At 32.8% G+C, this 20,472-nt stretch overlaps 1 protein-coding gene across 5 annotated transcripts in view; it reads right to left on the bottom strand.

Annotated features, from left to right (window-relative positions):
- Positions 1-342: 342 nt before the first annotated feature.
- Positions 343-20,472, bottom strand: part of LOC123552317 (neurogenic locus notch homolog protein 1-like) — a 73,406-nt gene continuing 53,276 nt past the window's right edge. Inside the window, exons 40-41 of one of the 5 annotated variants that reach the window (XM_053541827.1) lie at positions 2,680-3,049; positions 343-2,318 (exon numbers count right to left, since the gene is read on the bottom strand). In XM_053541827.1, the coding sequence (XP_053397802.1) occupies positions 2,714-3,049 (336 nt within the window). In that variant the 3' untranslated portion in view covers positions 343-2,318; positions 2,680-2,713. Of the gene's footprint in view, positions 3,050-18,062; positions 19,200-20,472 lie in introns of those variants that run through there. The other 4 variants (XM_053541828.1, XM_053541829.1, XM_053541825.1 and 1 more) reach the window with 4 other exon arrangements.

Here is a 20,472-nt window from a genome sequence, read left to right as displayed (position 1 = left end):
GAACTTCATGGACAGACAACTTCCAGGTAGAAGGAAATATAAATGCGAACTGCGAAGGAATACATGCTATTATATTTTGTCTACTTCCTTTGTGTAATAAAGTTTTGTAACTATTCTGTGGCTCAGTTCGTTTCATTCATAACTTTTTTGTAATGCATTTCATACAGTGCTGTGAATCAAAAGATAAAGAGGAATACCGAAATATATATGCTTGTTTTTTTTTGACAACTGGCAAGTGGTAAAGGAAGTTAGTAGGCCAAGATCTAAAGAAAATGTGCAAGTCAAAGAATTGTATATCTAAATCTGTTTTCAGATTCTAAAGACTATTCAACAAAAACAACATTGAAGACGACAACATTTATTCAGGATTACGCTATATCACATGGCATCTAGCCTACAACATAAATACATACGCAGCGATAATACATGTGATATAAGTAAGAAATAGAAAATACAGAAGTCAAGAAACCGTATGATTATTTTCTTGTTGTTTTAACAATACTTTATGCCATAGACGTACAGGCTTTGTTACATGCTTCAGCATAAAAACATTTGTAATATTTCACTAAATCCCTAAATATAGCATGAAAATCATTTTCTTTATTAATGACAGAGAAAACACTATTTTGTTTTTCCAAGTACTGCATAATCTTGTTAAATATATTTTCTGTGCGGACTTAGAACAATAACATTAACATTTTACATCCATATTGCAGGCTTAAATATCTCAAATAGTTCTCGTATATAGTACAATAAAACACACATAGAATGGATACACATTACATTCACATTTACTATTTAGCCATCAAGACTAAACGCGATCATATAAGCAATAGATACATAATAAATACACATTTGCTATGTAACTTCTAGTATCTGGAGCAACAGATACATAATAAATTCACATTTGCTATTTATATCATAGAATTCGGACAGGGCAATGCCAGGAGAGCAATGAATACTAGTTATATACGCCCATGAACTTTAACAAACGAAGATACTGCAGGACAAATGAGCTATGAATACATATTATATACACACTTGCTTTTTAGCAAGTCCTATATAGCTGGACAAATTAGCAATGAATACACATTATATACACAATTGCTTTTTAACAAGTCCTATAGCAAGACAAATGTGCAACAAATACATGTTAAATGATACACAAATGCTATTTAACTGTCCAGACAGAGTCGGACAAATGAAGAATGAATACAGCTCGGACAGAATAAGACAGTCAAGCAATAAGTTCATAATTTATCACACTGTGCGAAATATGTAGTTCGCAAGCCAGAGTCAATGCTCACATATCAAAGATGAACCATGAACATGTAATCAAAGATCCATCAAATTCATAACCGAGTTTAGATATTTGAGACTTTTATAATTACTTAAACGTATAGAAGTACATGCAACTGAAATAAGACTGGTGCTTACTGCTCATGTAATTCTTTTTTACCGTTGCGATCAGAGAGTCTATTTAGATTTGCTAAATGTTATCACAGATTTTATTATAAGAATGTTTATATATTGTTTCATCTGAGGAGAATATGTATAATTCTTGTTATTAAATAACAATTTATAAACAGATGATGATTTCAAATTCAAACAAAATAAAGCCAGTAACATAGCTATATCTTTCGAAGGGCCGGATGGAAAACTGTCGTTACTCTTCTTTTGCATACAACAAAACGAATACTAATAAACATTTTAAAATTAGTTATCAATGAGATTAAGCGCACCAAGTTTTCTTGTTCTTTAACATCAAGGATGTTTATGTGACGTTCAAGGAAAGTAACTATGTACCTATTTACTGATGTCATCTTGATGAATTCAGCTGACATTCTGAAATCTGTGACTCCTTAATTCAACATTTTACTATTAATTTTCGTGTTACTACATTTGAAGCTAATCACTAGTTTAAAAAGACAAATGATCACTCGCTAGTTTCCCACATTCAAACAAATAACAAACAATCTCTTACTTGTTTTCTAACTTACTGACCGAAACACTGCCTTTCAGTTGTAACCAAACTACTATGACAATTCGGTCAGAATTCGTAAAACATACGATATATAAAACAATAAATCAAAATAAAGACATACACGAAATTTTACGAATTTCAATACATGATGTTCTCTCAAGTTTGCAATTTTATCATTTGATTTTGGTATTTTCATTTTGGTATGACAATGTACAATGGCTAAAACGAGCAATACGAAAGCTGTATGCGAGCATCGTTAAGTCTCCTAATTCAAACAGAGAACAAGTAGAAAGTATAGCCTTCGTATTTGTGACATCTATCTGTATGACGCAACCTGAAATGTTATTACAAATGTTATAGCAAATGTTCTGACACGTTAGTAAAAAATTGCAAACAAAAAAGAAACCTTAGTACTTTTAAAATTATACATAACCACAAGTGTCTTTATGTAATACAGAAGAAATATTATACAATTATTAAGTAACACTATTATAATACTAGCATTAAAGTGCAATCCAGAATTAGAACATCTTCCTAAGTAATACATTTGAGGGTTAAAATCATGCTTAATTGTTTATATTTCATACCACTTTCGAAAAAAAACCATAAATATATTATAATAGAGTGGAACGAATGCGCTCTCAGTAATGTAACGTCCATGACAGAAATCAAGCTCTAATTTGTAACATACATACTTTCTCATATCATAAAGTGTCTTTATTTTTACTTTTAATCATGTTTTAGTACTGGAGAATATGTATTCACAGTGTTCTTTAGGTGTCTGCGTTCCTTGTCAGTGTACGGCTTCTCAACAGTCTCTTTATCAACATTTACGTTTGTGTCCGTGACAGACGGGAGAGGGATTCGGCCATAAAACTTTTTGTCAAATTCTTCAGCCGTCCTTTTGGGTTCTTTCGGCGTTAAGCTTCTGTTTGGTTCTTGAAACTGTTCAGGTGGTGTAAGGTCATCTAAGGAAAGCTGGTCATCATCAACATCAACAATTTTGTTATGTGAATCGTCGCTGTTTGCCGTTCCGTATCCACCATCCTTCAGAAAGTCATCCAACTGAAGTTAGATATAGACATTTGATTTAATTTTGTCAGGACTGAGCAGTACATATCTGCTGGTAAAAGGGTAAGTTTTAAAATGTTTTTTTATATAAATCATATTAGTATTTCCGTAAAAACAACCTAGTAAATATATTTAGTTAACGATAACAGTAAATCTGCTATGTCATTCGTGCTTGAGAAATTTTTATAAGCACATTTTTCATAGGTTCGTTAAACCTAGGACTGTGACAATCTTCTTGTTACGATTATGACAACGATCAAATGCGCGTACAATACTTAACGCTGTGTTTTGTTTATTCAAGTATAGTCACGTATTAGATTTCAGGTATTGCTCACATAATAACATTCAGTAATTTGAATTTTTGTGCGAGTTGTTTTACGTTAACTACTTTGGCATTCGTTTGCGGTAAAAGTAGTAATTGACTTTCCGTAAAAACGGAGAAGCCGAAAAACAAAATGGCGACTACGAAATTGCCGACTTTTTTTTACTAGGGGTCTATTAACTTAAAAACCTGAAAGTAAACACAGTCTCGGATTAGTACATGTATATACACATTAAATATATCTAAACGATCTTATTAACATGACAGCATTATGTTTCTCTCTTTATCGTTTTTTAAGTTTGCAAGACGTAGCTACAAATCAAATTTATATGTCATGTATCAATTATTTTCCATTTAAGGAAACCAATTAAGAGTGTATGCGCTCATTTGATTTAAATATTGTAGCGGTGGTGTTTTAACACACATTGTGAAAGGACTTCTGTAGATGATGACCAATAAAATAAATGTTACATGTGTTTAGTTTTTTTTTTTACATTCATTTGAATAACACCATCAAAACATTTTTGGGAAAGTCAAAATAATAAAATATATAAAAAGATCATTTGAAAATATAGAACGCAGCCAAGCAAAAAAAAAATAGCTATATCATTGAAATATTAACAGTTGCCTGATTACCTGCAGAGCTAACTCAAACTAGTTAGACATTAAGACATAAAGTAAATTCAAGTAACTGCTCTTATATAACCTGATATTAATGAAAAGTTACTGGAAAAAAACAAGGAATGTAACCATTCTGTTTTTTGTCTAGCAGTTTTCAATATTGCCAGATTTGATGATATTTGATGCGTTTTGCCATTTGAATTTATAACATAACATACATGATGTGTGGTGTCTTCCCTTAATTCTTTCATCGCCTGTTGCTGGACTGTGCTTGGCGGAGGCTGGATTTTCTATCGAAGTAAACTGTACCTCTTCAAAACCTTTAGAGCGATCAGTGTCATATCATCTCGTGCGGAGTCTTATCAACCTTTTGGCACCCTATTCCGTCTGTTTAAGCGAGTTTTAACAGTTTGATTGTTCAAGCGGAGTGATTCGACAAAACCTCTATATCAAGCGTGACAAGAGCGTAAGCATGCAACAAATAGATCAAATTTCGCTTGTCGATATCGATTAGCCGATGTTAGATTCCTTTTATGTTAGAGATACTGCAACACTGGAACGAATCTGTAGAAAACTCTTCAAGGGCTTCTTCTTTTGAACTGTTTTTCTTCAATTTTCGGTTTTTAAGTCCTAAGCAGACAATGTTAATATAATAAGAGTTAGCATGGCATTCATTAAATAGAAGCATTCATTAAAATGGTTGTGTTTATCAGAGCATAGGTTATTAAGAAAGACATGTAGATGGCACAAGCCAAACAAAACCTCCCGTGATGTAAAATGTGCTATGTGTAATATACAAGAAGAAGAATATCACTTTTTGTTAGAATTAAAATTTTATAAAGACTTTAGAGAGAAGAATATACATAAATATTACTTGAAAACCCCAAATATACCCACATTTACTGAATTGTTAATGACTGAAAAGTTCTTGACATTGAAAGAAACTATACAGAGCTTTTGAACTTCCTAAAACTACTGAGAAGCCTTAACACTTTTCTACCCATATTGTTATATGTTGAATGAAGTCGCCCATGTAATGTGTAAGTGTGCTAAATATGTACATACTAACTGGCAGAAATGTTTCGGATAGTAAAAATTGTTTATATGTCAGATTTCATACATTTGAGTTTATATATGAATATAGGAATCACTTATTCATTCATACCGCCTTTGACTGTACTATTCAAACGTTTCATGATTATATACCAAGTTAAATCCTTTTGTTAATAAACTGTCTACCTATATAGTCACTACAATTGATAGTCGATTTCGAAGGGAATTTTCATAAGAAATGAAATGAAACAGAATATTTGTATCCGTACCAACATATATGTTAAAGTACTACATAAATAGAATATAATTGCATGTTGGACTGTAATCCGCATACAGTAATTTCGTTGAATTTAGCCAGAGTTATGATTGAAGTACAAAATATCAATCTCCTTAAAGCCCGAGATGTACTGGAATATGCTGAAGCTCAATCAGTCGATTCATTACTCCAAGCACATTGCTGACATGCCAGTACAGTTCTGTGTCTATGGTTAAACTATTAAATTGGGTGATGAATATTATGCTAGTGTAAGACTCCAAGCCCATTGGTACTCGATTAATTACCACACGATTATACTACTGTAACGAATTGTTGAGTGGTAATCGAAACCCTAAAGTAAAAAAATTGCAACATATCCAGAAAATAGCAATCGCTTTATCAACAGAACGCCCCATCACCGTATTAAAGGAGCTCCATTACATATCCGTAAAATATAAAGAACAGAGTAAAATTTTGACTGAGACAGTTAAGGCACTACAAGATAACTCCGCATACTTCATTAAAATATGGTAGGCATTAGTTGTGCCAAAGATTTGAACCGTGACGTTGGCCAGTTGGAATTTTTCGTAAACTGTCCGATGCTTTGGAATACTCTTTTCGTCAATATTACGGAAGCTTATCTATCAGACGTAATATCATAACTTAACAATGCAGGTATGATTAATCATGACAGACTCTGATTTAAAACATATTTATTGGAACTGATTATTAAAACTGATTGTTTTCAAAAATATTGAAATATATCCAGTAATGATTTTTTTGTCCCGAGGGCAAGAAAATTGAATGTTAGTTCCTGAATGTATTTGTGCAATTTATTTTATGTTGGATATTTGTTTACATTGACAATATTTGAAAAATAATCATCATTTTCTTCACGTTGCTGACAGGTTTCCAAACTGCAAAGCCAATGATATTCATTTAAGAATAATTATGCGACCGATTTTAACAATATGTCGTTAAAATTATTTGCTGTGATTTAAATAATGAAAATGAACTTCTCTTCAGTATAATTTCTATTTTAACTTTGTTTGTCTTTCCTCTTTCATAAAGTAAAAATAAATATAGCATATACTTATCAAAAACCTTTCTTCGTGTATGTTTCATAGCTTGACATCGTTTTGCGTTAATTTCATATAGAATAACAAAATAAGTGGCAGTTTGGAAATACAACATGGAGATTATAATAGGTTATTTTTTCCGAACCGCCTTCGTCCGCCTTCGTCGATGATTCTCGAGCACTTACAGCACACGAATGATGATACATGATTAAAATCTGAGTGTGCAAAAAGAAAAAACCAGTACCTTACAAGGATGAATATGTGTTGATATGGAACGCCTAAACTGCCCTCGCGTGATAAGTATTATTTCGTCATGTGCCATTTCCAATATATTCTGTACAAATCATAATTTGTTATGTAGATAAAGCAGTTTGTTATGTACATTTGCTAGTTTGTCATGTACATATTTTAGTTTGTGCTGTGCATTCACTAGTTTGTTCTGTACAATAAATAGATCGTCATGTGCATTTTCCAATATATTCGGTACAAATCATAGTTTGTTATGTAGATAAAGCAGTTTGTTATGTATGTTTACTAGTTTGTCCTGTACATATTTTAGTTTGTGCTGTGCATTTAGATGTCTGTTCTGTACAATTAATATTTCGTCATGTGCATTTTCCAATATATTCGGTACAAATGTAGATAAAGCAGTTTGTTAGATACATTTACTAGTTTGTCCTGTACATATTTTAGTTGTGCTGTGCATTCACTAGTTTGTGCTGTACAATTAATAGTTCGTCATATGCATTTTCCAATATATTCGGTACAAATCATAATTTGATATGTAGATAAAGCAGTTTGGTATGTACATTTACTAGTTTGTCCGGTACATATCGTAGTTTGTGCTATACATTTAGTAGTTTGTTCTGTACAATTAATAGTTCATCATGTGCATTTGCCAATATATTTGGTACAAATCATAATTTGTTATGTAGATAAAGTAGTTTGTTATGTGCATTTACTAGTTCATCTGGTACACTTTTATCTACATAACAAATTATGATTTGTACCAAATATATTGGCAAATGCACATGACGATCTATTAATTGTACAGTACAAACTAGTGACTGCACAGAACAATCTAAGATATGTACAGCGCAAACTAGTCTATGTACATAACAAACTGCTTTATCTACATAACAAATTATGATTTGTACCGAATATATTGGTAAATGCACATGACGATCTATTGATTGTACAGAACAATCTAGTGAATGCACAGCACAAACAAGGAAATGTACCGGACAAACTAGTAAATGTACATAACAAACTGCTTTATCTAAATAACATATTATAATTTGTACCGAATATATTGGAAAATGCACATGGCGAAATATTAATAGTACAGCACAAACTAGTGAATGCACAGCACAAACTAAAATATGTTCAGGACAAACTAGTAAATATACATAACAAACTGCTTTATCTACATAACAAATTATGATTTGTACCGAATATATTGGAAAATGCACATGTCGAACTATTAACTGTATAGCACAAACTAGTGAATGCACAGCAGAAAGTAAAATATGAACAGGACAAACTAGCAAATGTACATAACAAACTGCTTTATCTACATAACAAATTATGATTTGTACAGAATATATTGGAAATGACACATGACGAACTAACAGTTAACACGCAAAGGCAGTTTAGGCGTTCCATACTATGAATAGGCAATTAGAGATATGCGATCACTTTCAATACTGAAAGAGCATGACCTCGTACCTTAGACCGAACGTCTGAAAAAAGACTATATTTGTAAGCGGTACTGCGCCCACTAAACTACGAAACTACAACATAGCAAGATGTTGCTTTGGTAAATAACTTCCAGCAAAATTCACATTTCCCTTAAGAAATGAAGTTTAACTTGTCGACTTTGGGCGTTTATATTCTGTATACGTATAGTGTGCTGTTACATTTGACAAGTTGACATGAAATTGCATCTGCTTCATGTGTACATATATACCGATTAAGAGCAATGTTCTAAATAAGTCAAAATTAGGCAATTCGTTATTTGACTGTTAATCTAACTGTAAACAAAGTCGTTATTTTTCATCACATTCTCACCAATTAAGAACTGAAGACCTTTAATTAACGAAAACTTTTAATTTTCGTACTACAATCGCTGAGAAATTTATGTTACTGCATGTCAACAATATGGTAAAGGTTTAATTTGCAATACCTGTTTTGCAATAATTGTTTGACCAAACTTTTCCATTGTAAGAGTCGAAAAATGCAAAACAGCTTTATACCACTGTTAGATTGCTTTGAGGGATAGTTTCGGTAGAACTAAAATATTAAAAACATGACAATGATTAAAGGGTTATTACATTCGAAAATAAATTGTAAAATGCCCAAAATGTATAACCATTCCTAATTATCTTTTGTATGATATTGTTAATTGTATATTTCAATGTTAATGCGGTAATTAATTGTGTGCCTTAATCAAAGTATACTTCTGCATAGAATTCCAGATTATCTACAATTCATATTCGTCTGCATTCTCGTCCAAATGTGTAGCATTAAAAATGTGTTTGAAATTTACAGTGTGGAAGAAATGCCACATAATTATACATTTCAATCCTATATTTCAATACTCCAAAGCCATATAAGGAACTAATGCGTTTGATATCTGGAACTTCATGGACAGACAACTTCCAGGTAGAAGGAAATATCAATTCGAACTGCGAAGGAATACATGCTATTATATTTTGTCTTCTTCCTATGTGTAATAAAAGTTGTGTAACTATTCTGTGGCTCAGTTTGTTTCATTCATAACTTTTTGTTATGCATTTCATACAATGCTGTGAATCAAAAGATAAAGAGCAATACCGAAATATATATGCTTTTTTTTGTATAACTGACAACTGGCAAGTGGTAAAGGAAGTTAGTGTGTGTGTGTGTTCGGGTTTAACGTCTTTCTCAACAATTTTTCAGTCATATGAACGACGGTAAAGGAAGTTAGTAGGCCAAGATCTAAAGAAAATGTGCAAGTCAAAGAATTGTATATCTAAATTTGTTTTCAGATTCTAAAGACTATTCAACAAAAACATCATTGAGGACGACGACATTTATTCAGCATTACGCAATATCACATGGCATCTAGCCTACAACATGAATACATACGCAGCGATAATACATGTGATATAAGTAAGAAATAGAAAATACAGAAGTCAAGAAACCGTATGATTGTTTTCTTGTTGTATTAACAATACTTTATGCCATAGACGTACAGGCTTTGTTACATGCTTCAGCATAAAATATTTATAGTATTTCCCTAAATCCCTAAATATAGCATGAAAATCATTTTCTTTATTAATGACAGAGAAATCACTATTTTGTTTTTCTAAGTACTGCATAATCTTGTTAAATATATTTTCTGTGCGGACTTAGAACAATAACATTAACATTTTACATCCATATTGCAGGCTGAAATATCTCAAATAGTTCTCGTATATAGTACAATAAACACACATTTCAATAATAAATAGAATGGATACACATTATATTCACATTTACTATTTAGCCATCAAGACTAAACGTGATCATATAAGCAATAGATACATAATAAATACACATTTGCTATGTAACTTCTAGTATCTGGAGCAACAGATACATAATAAATTCACATTTGCTATTTATATACTAGTATTCGGACAGGGCAATGCCAGGAGAGCAATGAATACTAGTTATATACGTCCATGAACTTTAACAAACGAAGATACTGCAGGACAAATGAGCAATGAATACATATTATATACACACTTGCTTTTTAGCAAGTCCTATATAGCTAGACAAATTAGCAATAAATACAGATTTATTGAAAAATAAATATATTTATGCAAGTACGGGACGGTACGGGTTTTAATATTATTCAATTGCGGAGCACGAAAAGCTTACGCGCAAATTATCAAGAACTTCAAAATTGTCAATAGAAGAGGTTCTAGCACGTACAGTTCTAATGTTTTACTACAATTTGATGTCCAACACAATGTAATGTTATGCTGCAGACATCGCCGCAGTGTACAACACTGGACAATCGTATTTGTATGGTTTTAATTTTCTTTATTCGTACTCGGTCATTTTCGACCCAGTAATATAGTTTACTTGGTGCTAGAGATGTCTTTGCTGTTCATGTGAGATTCTCATAGAGCTCAGTTTGTGGTGTATATTGATAAACTGCAAAGATATGATTTACTTAATGTTGATTCGGCAATTGATGTGAAGTTCTGTGGAATTAGTGGCGGTTGTTTAACAAACTCGAACCATGTCCTGTTCTTTCAAGATTGATTAGTGAAGCATGTTTATTTGCCAATTTATTCTAAGGCAACACACCCGCCAATTCCCAGCGTACATATACAATGATTTTATTATTACTGAGAAAAGCAAACAGGGTGTTTAAGCAAGAACTTGGAATACTTAACGTACTGGAATTTGAAAGAAATGAAACATTCTAGTTTTAAATGCTAACATTTTACAGATAGATGGTGTTCATTTCAACAACCTGGGATTTGAAAATTTTCCACAATGTGGAGAAATGATTTTGAAGTGCATTGCAGATATGTAATTCACACATGTACTGGAAGATACTGTATTCTAATTGGTGGCACATTTGTATCTATATTATCATATAACAGTAAGTATAGACATACATGTAGTAAGTATATTAGCCGTCATATATGATAGAACCAAACCCATATGGGGTCCATTTCAGTTAGATAAACAAGACTTCCTGCAGGCTTATGAACATGGCAGATCTTGTATATCCTAAATTTTCTGTCCATTTGTGGTAAAAGACTTAAATGTAGTTAAATGAACTAATAGAATTATAAAGTCTAAACACATTGTCTGTATTTGTTTATATAGTTTAAATGTAGTTAAATGGTCTACTAGAATTATAAAATCTAGACACATAGTCTGTATTTGTTTATATTCTGTTCTATTATATAAATAATGGTTACAGACAAGTAATCTGCGGTCAAATACACCGCAAGTTGTTAAATGGGCAACAAAATATGATCGTTTTTGACAGCTGTCTACATTTATGTAATCAAAGGGGCTGCATGGAGTCAAATGGGTTACTAAGTCTATGTTACTCAGATATTTTGTCCGTATTGATGTAGTCAAATGGACTACAGTGTAGTCAGATGGACTACTTTGTATAGTCAGATGGACTTCTTTGTATAGTCAAATGGACTATATGTAGTCATATGGACTACGTTATTTAGTCGATGGATTATTTTTACTGTATGGCTAAACACAGGATGACTGCCATACACTTGTAAAATGTTACAAGAAGAGATTGTTGTAAATACAGTATTATCTCGTGGAAGCTGATCTTTACATGCTCTTTTAATAAGTATAGATATAGTAAGTATATTAGCCTGTCATATATGATAGAACCATTTCAGTTAGATAAACAAGACTTTCTGCAGGCTTATGAACATGGCAGATCTTGTATATCACAAATGTTCTGCCGGTTTGTAGTAAAAGACTAAATGTAAGTAACTGGACTAATAAAATTATAAAATCTAAACAGATTGTCTGTATCTGTTTATACGTTTGTGGCCGATTAGTTTAAATGTAGTTAAATGGTCTACTAGAATTATAAAATCTAGACACATTGTCTTTATTTTCTTATATTCTGTTCCACTATATAAATAATGGTTACAGACAATCTGTAGTCAAATACACCGCAAGTTGTCAAATGGACAACAAAAAATGATTGTACTTGACAGCTGTGTACTTGACAGCTGTCTACATTTATGTAGTCAAATGGGCTGCATGGAGTCAAATGGGTTACTAAGTCTATGTTACTCAGATATTATGTCCGTATTGATGTAGTCAAATGGACTACAGTGTAGTCAGATGGACTACTTTGTATAGTCAGATGGACTTCTTCGTATAGTCAAAAGAACTATATGTAGTCATATGGACTACGTTATTTAGTCGATGGATTATTTTTACTGTATGGTTAAACACAGGATGACTGCCATACACTTGTAAAATGTTACAAGAAGAAATTGTTGTAAATACAGTATTTCTTGTGGAAGTTGATCTTTACATGCTCTCGTATATGGTTTTCTATTTCATATGCCACCAAGACAGCGAAAGCTGCTGCAGCTGGGGAAGCTGCTAAAACTGAACGAAGAACAAACCAAGTGGAGCAGGTTTCAGAAGCTAACACATCCATTTTATCAGAAAAAGACTTGAACACAATTATATCAAATGTTGTTCCTGCAGTCACGCAAGGTATGTTGTAGGTTTTAAAAGACTTGAAGGTACTACCGCCTGACTATTCAGAACCAAAACTTCGGAAAAGAACAGATACCTTTGGAATCCACACAAAGCACTTCAATATCTGCTCCAACACCGACTTTGCCAGCTTCAGTTTTGAATCAAAATTCTGCCACATTTTTGCATCCACTTTTTCTTGGTATTGATGAAAAAATCAAAGCTAAGATTGTATCAGATCAGTTTGTGGAGTGAGATTCCATATAAAATAAAGGCGATTATCAATACCATTTAGTCGAAAATGGCAGTGGGGAACTCTCGTTCAAAAAAGTTTTAAATCGTCGACCAGTATAAAAACGCTGGATCAAAGGTTTAATACATTTCATATTTTTACAATTGTTTACACAGACAGACACCCAACATCTGCTGCTACTTTAATGAAACATTGCGACACAGTTCGTAAACTTGCAAAGCAATTGGGGGATTCTGCTGCCATTTTTACGATAGGCAATTTAGTGTCTTAAAAGAAGCAAGATTGGCTTCGATTTCATATGGGGAAATCGATACCCAGTTATACACGCAGGCACTGGTCATGGGGTTAATTAAACCAAAACAAAAACAGTCCTTTTTTGGCGCAAGATCCCACCAAAACAAACCGTGCTTTGATTTTAACAACGGGTCTAGTGCCAGAAAATCGTGCATCTTTCAGCACAGATGTCAAAAGTGCCCCGGTCCTCATGGACGAATTGTGTGTTTATAAAAAGGTGCAATCAAATTTCAAGTCAAAGAACTGATAACGAAACCGTATGCAAGGTGCCTGCAGTCTTAAATAAGACTACTTTTCATATTGTTACACCAATTAATTCTGATAACCTACGATACTGGCTCCAATGTACGACTTGAAATTAACTGAATATTTGATGAATGGCTTCTCAAAGGGCTTTTAAATACCTTTTACAGGTATTCATTCTTATAAACTTCCTGGGAATTTCAAATCTGCGACTTTCATGCCAATCGACTTGGTAAAAAATGACTGGTTAAGGCTCTTGAAAGAGACTCGTTGAATTCATACATTGAATACAGCCTGGCCTCATGGCATGAATGCTAAAATATTATTTTAGTCTTTCATTTTTTCACACAAATTCTTCCTAATGTATTTTTGCATATCGTACTTTCCTGTGACGTCATACTATTTTGTTATTATACTCTGATGAAGTCCAATGGACGAAACATGTTAGTTTTGAAGTAAAAAGTATATTTCTGGAGTTAGTTCTTCGCTTTATCTAAATCTGCGACTGAAAATTTAGAGGGCATAAAATCACTGTTGAAATTGATGCGGGTCGTGTTCCGGGTCCTTTGAATGAACCACCTTTTAGCAACTTTATGACCTCAACTCTGGGTTAAGTACCAAATCAGGAGCCAAGTGAATTTCGTGGAATACATTATTTATCATTTTCAGAAGGTCAACTGTTAAGGCTGGAATCCCATCAGAATTTGTTTTGTTCAATATCAAAAAATTGATGATGCAGTAGAACTTGTGAAAACTATTGGACCTGGTGCGCTTCTGTCAAACTTTATGTCCAAAATGCATTTAAAATCATTCCAATTCAGTTGTAGGCTTGGTAAACATCTCAGGACCTAAGTATTATATGCCTGGTCAAAAGATTAGTTCTACAATGTTTGAAATATATCTTTTTGTTTTAAGACACGCATTTTAAAAGCATTGCAAGGTTATCATAATTTAGTTCCTAAAACAGACACACGTTTGCCAGTTGCATAACTTAATACGGTCAATGGACGTAGTTTGCAATTCGCAATTTCTACGTATACTGCTAACAGCCATTTATCTATTGACCTTTCATGTTTTCCTTCGAGTTGGAGAATTTACTTCTTCCTCTCCTGACTCGTATATTACAGAAGTAGAAGATGTATATATAACATTCAATCGAACTAAATAGCTTTGACTTGGTTCTGAAAAGCTATAAATATAGTCGAGGCAAGACCCATAAACTGCATATTTCATTTTGTCACTATGAATTAGGTATGTGCCCTTTGCATGCATTGTACTCGTATTATACATTAAGTAACGCTCCACTTGGCCCACTATTTTCGTTTTTGATAATCATCCAGTGACAAGATATTTCTTTTGTACCAAGCTTCAAATGTCACTCACTCGGTTAGATTATAGTAATGACTTTTACAAAGGTCATAGTTTCCGCATTGGTGCGGCATTGCAAAGAGGTTTATGGAGAGTTTCAGAAAATCGACCTTTTGGCAGGTGGTTTTCAAACGCTTATAAAAAGTATATTCGCATTCCTATGGGAGAAAAATTAGATGGGGTCAAAGCTCCAATAATATAGGTACATCATGGTCACAAATGTGATGGGGTCAAGGGTCTCTCACCTTGTGATTATCATGTTAACAAGTATTCTTCAGTTGTCCTCTTAAGACAAATATCAGTATTGGATTTTAGAAGTCATACACCTTTGTTTGTGGTGGATTATTTTTATCAAGTTAATATCTAGTTTTCTTATGTTTGTAATTCTTATTGCTAATGGGGCGATGGGGTCATGGGTCTCTCGCACTAATGTTATCATGTTACATGTACACAAAGTTTATTAGTAGGCAGTTTTGCATGTTTTCATGAGTTACTGATATTTTGCTTGTGTGATGGTGCCAAGGGATGCTCACCTCTATTTTGTCATGTTAAATATACTTGTACCATTTTCTACAATTTCTGCATGTTAGAGGATGTAACACTTCAACAAGTATTCTTCAGTTATCCTCTTAATACAAATATCAGTATTGGATTTTAGAAATCATACACCTTTGTTTGGGGTGGATTATTTTTATCAAGTTAATATCTAGTTTTCTTATGTTTGTAATTCTTATTGCTAATGGTGCGATGGGGTCATGGGTCTCTCGCACTAATGTTATCATTTTACATGTACATAAAGTTTATTAGTAGGCAATTTTGCATGTTTTTTATGAGTTTCTAATATTTTGCTTGTGTGATGGTGCCAAGGGATGCTTACCTCTATTTTGTCATGTCAAATATACATGTACCATTTTCTACAATTTCTGCATGTTAGAGAGTGTTACACTTTAACAAGTATTCTTCTGTTATCCTCTTAAGACAAATATCAGTATTGGATTTTAGAAATCATACACCTTTGTTTGGGATGGATGATTTTTATCAAGTAAATATTTAGTTTTCTTATGTTTATAATTCTCATTGCTAATGGTGCGATGGGGTCATGGGTCTCTCGCACTTATTTTATCATGTTACATAAAGTTTAATAGTAGGCAATTTTGCATGTTTTTATGAGTTACTGATACTTTGCTTGAGTGATGGTGCCACGGGTTGCTCACCTCTATTTTATCATGTTAAATATACCATTTTCTACAATTTCTGCAAGTTAGAGGGTGTAACACAACACATGAGTAAGCTGTTGATAAATAAATGATACACTCACTTTCTTCGGATGGGGTTATTGCTAACAACTTAATAAATGAAATCCATTTATTATGTTTTTGCAATATGTGGCATAAAGGTTAGATCCCCACCTTTGATGATGCATATCAACTGTTAATATTTGTCTTTTCTTGATTAAATTAGTCACCTATCACATATTATGTATGATGCTGTAACAGAACCATTTATTGTTAATTGTGTTTTCAAATTCGTCATTTAGATATTAAATGACAGATTTCAATCAAAGATACGTGTTGGGTTTTGATTTGATTTACTACATCATCAAACAGAGCTCATAAAGTGAGTGTAAGATATATACCTTGGTTATATGGAGCTTATGCTACGGAGCTTGCATAAATACAGATTTATTGAAAAATAAATATATTTATGCAAGTACGGGACGGTACGGGTTTTAATATTATTCAATTGCGGAGCACGAAAAGCTTACGCGCAAATTATCAAGAACTTCAAACCCTCCCTCCCATCCCTGTTATGTTCAGTATACCTATAGTTGTAGATAGTTCGACATGTGCCAGTCATTTTTGTTGTCTTGATAGATATGTCATTACAGTTTCATTGTAAAAATGATGTTCAACATAATGGTAGTCATTGTTATAATAGATATTTCTCATACTTCTTAATTGTTAGCATGACATTCGACATACATTTATAAATGCTGTATTGATACTTCACATGTAAATATAAATATATTGATATCATTACTTTTAATTATAAGGCTGACATTCAGCGTGCTATTATTATTATGCTAGTTATTGTGCCATTACTTTTTGACTATAAGACTGACATTCAACATAATATTATACTGATCATTGTTAAATAATGGATATGTATTTCAGTTTTTTCCTAGATGTAAGACTATCATTCATTGCTTATTGGCATAAAGGTTAGATCCCCACCTTTGATGATGCATATCAACTGTTAATATTTGTCTTTTCTTGATAAAATTAGTCACCTATCACATATTATGTATGATGCTGTAACAGAACCATTTATTGTTAATTGTGTTTTCAAATTCGTCATTTAGATATTAAATGACAGATTTCAATCAAAGATACGTGTTGGGTTTTGATTTGATTTACTACATCATCAAACAGAGCTCATAAAGTGAGTGTAAGATATATACCTTGGTTATATGGAGCTTATGCTACGGAGCTTGCATAAATACACATTATATACACAATTGCTTTTTAACAAGTCCTATAGCTAGACAAATGTGCAACAAATACATGTTAAATGATACACAAATGCTATTTAACTGTCCAGACAGAGTCGGACAAATGAAGAATGAATACAGCTCGAACAGAATAAGACAGTCAAGCAATTAGTTCATAATTTATCACATTGTGCGAAATATGTAGTTCGTAAGCCAGAGTCAATGCTCACATATCAAAGATGAACCATGAACATGTAATCAAAGATCCATCAAATTCATAACCGAGTTTAGACATTTTAAACTTTTATAATTACTTAAACTTACAGAAGTACATGCAACTGAAATAAGATTGGTGCTTACTGCTCATGTAATTCTTTTTTACGGTTGCGATCAGAGAGTCTATTTAGATTTGCTAAATGTTATCACAGATTTTATTATAAGAATGTTTATACATTGTTTCATTTGAAGGGGATATGTATAATTCTTGTTATTAAATAACAATTTATATACAGATGATGATTTCAAATTCAAACAAAATAAAGCCAGTAACATAGCTATATCTTTCGAAGGACCGGATGGAAAACTGTCGTTACTCTTCTTTTGCATATAACAAAACGAATACTAATAAACATTTTAAAATTAGTTATCAATGAGATTAAGCGTACCAAGCTTTCTTCTTCTTTAACATCAAGGATGTTAATGTGACGTTCAAGGAGAGGAACTAATAGTATGTACCTATTTACTGATGTCATCTTGATGAATTCAGTTGACATTCTGGAATCTGTGACTCCTTAATTCAACATTTTACTATAAATTTTCGTGTTACTACATCTGAAGCTAATCACTAGTTTAAAAAGACAAATCATCACTCGCTAGTTTCCCACATTCAAACAAATATCTCTTACTTGTTTTCTAACTTACTGACCGAAACACTGCCTTTTAGTTGTAACCAAACTATTATGACAATTCGGTCAGAATTCGTAAAACATACGATATATAAAACAATAAATCAAAATAAAGACATACACGAGATTTTACGATTTTCAATACATGATGTTCTCTCAAGTTTGCAATTTTATCATTTGATTTTGGTATTTTCATTTTGGTATGACAATGTACAATGGCTAAAACGAGCAATACGAAAGCTGTATGCGAGCATCGTTAAGTCTCCTAATTCAAACAGAGAAACATGTAGAAAGTATAGCCTTCGTATTTGTGACATCTATCTGTATGACGCAACCTGAAATGTTATTACAAATGTTATAGCAAATGTTCTGACACGTTAGTAAAAATTGCAAACAAAAAAGAAAACTTTTTATATATAACCACAAGTGTCATTATGTCATAGACAAGAAATATTACACAACTATTAAGCAAGACTACTATAATACTAGCATTATAGTGCAATCCAGAATTACAACATCTTCCTAAGTAATAAATTTGAGGGTTAAAATAGTGCTTGTTTATATTTCATACCACTTTCGAAACAAAAAACATAAATATATCATAGTAGAGTGGAACGAATGTAAATCAAGCACTAATTTTTAACATACATATTTTCTCATATCATAAAGTGTCTTTATTTTTACTTTTAATCATGTTTTAGTACTGGAGAATATGTATTCACAGTATTCTTTAGGTGTCTGCGTTCCTTGTCCGTGTACGGCTTCTCAACAGTCTCTTTCTCAACATTTACGTGTGTGTCCGTGACAGACGGGAGCGGGATTCGGCCACGAAACTTTTTGTCAAATTCTTCAGCCGTCCTTTTGGGTTCTTTCGGCGTTGTGCTTCTGTTTGGTTCTTGAAACTGTTCAGGTGGTGTAAGGTCATCTAAGGAAAGCTGGTCATCATCAACGTCAACAATTCTGTTATGTGAATCGTCGCTGTTTGCCGTTCCGTATCCACCATCCTTCAAAAAGTCATCCAACTGAAGTTAGATATAGATATTTAATTCAATTTTGTCAGGATTGAGCGGTACATATCGGCTGATAAAAGGGTAAGTTTTAAAATGCTTTTTATATGATTCATATTAGTTTTTTCGCAACAACAACCTAGTAAATATATTTAGCTAACGATAACAGTAAATCTGCTATGTCATTCGTGCCCGAGAAATTTTTATAAGCACATTTTTTTTCATAAGTTCGTTAAACCTAGGACTGTGACAATCTTCTTGTCACGATTATGACAACGATCAAATGCGCGTACAATACTTAACGCTGTTTTTGTTTATTCAAGTAAAAATACTTAGTCACGCATTAGATTTCAGGTAGTGCCCCCATAATGATATTCAGTAATTACTGTGCGAGTTGTTTTATGTTAACCAGTTTGGCATTCTTTTGCGGTAAAAGTAGTAACTGACTTTCCGTAAAAACGGAGAATGCCGAAAAACAAAATGGCGATTAAGTAAACCTCCGATTTTTTTACTAGGGGTCTATTAACTTTAAAAAAATGAAAGTAAACACAGTCTCGGATTAGTACATGTATATAGACATTAAAGGCACTCGCTACAGTTTTTCCGAACGGGTCGAGATTTACCCCAACACCGTGCCAATTTGGTTGTGTTTCTAATCGATGTAGCTCACTACAGAGTTGGAGCGGTTTTCTGCGCATGCCCGGAAGTGATTATCTAATGTCGCGTACGGCAAAAATTAGCAAATTATTGTATGTTCGCATGCATTTAATGTAAAATATGTATAATATACTGACTAAATGTTAGGGTAAGTATCGCTATGGTTACAAAATATATACATTTAAAGTACATTTAGTTCAAATTGCTTCAATCCGACATATACTGGAGTCTGTAATTTATACCAGCGCTCCAACTCTGCATTGAGTCACAGCTGTTTCTAATCCCGTACCGTACCCATACCGTACATCCGTATTCGTAAACTATAGGTTTTGTTCGGAGAAAGGCGGATACTTTCATCGTTCTATGACATCAAAATGCTTCAGAAACATCTTAAAATCCGCTTATTAAGAAATCTGCCGTTTGATAATTAGATATATCTCTAATTCATTTGCTCAAACACTGAAGCATATTTCGTACCAACCTGCGTTGTATAAATGCCCGCCACACCCCACCTCGTTGTAATTTGATTTAAGCGAAATCTATCCAGCGTTTGATTGAATTCTATTATGTGAAACTCGATAAAATAGCAGAAGTACCAACTTTAAATTGACAAAAATATGCAAAAATAGCC

Source organism: Mercenaria mercenaria, chromosome 4 (assembly GCF_021730395.1).
Source record: "Mercenaria mercenaria strain notata chromosome 4, MADL_Memer_1, whole genome shotgun sequence".
Lineage (NCBI taxonomy): Eukaryota > Metazoa > Mollusca > Bivalvia > Venerida > Veneridae > Mercenaria > Mercenaria mercenaria.
The sequence above is the reverse complement of the archived record's forward strand: the minus strand, read 5'-3'. Positions and strand labels throughout refer to the sequence as shown.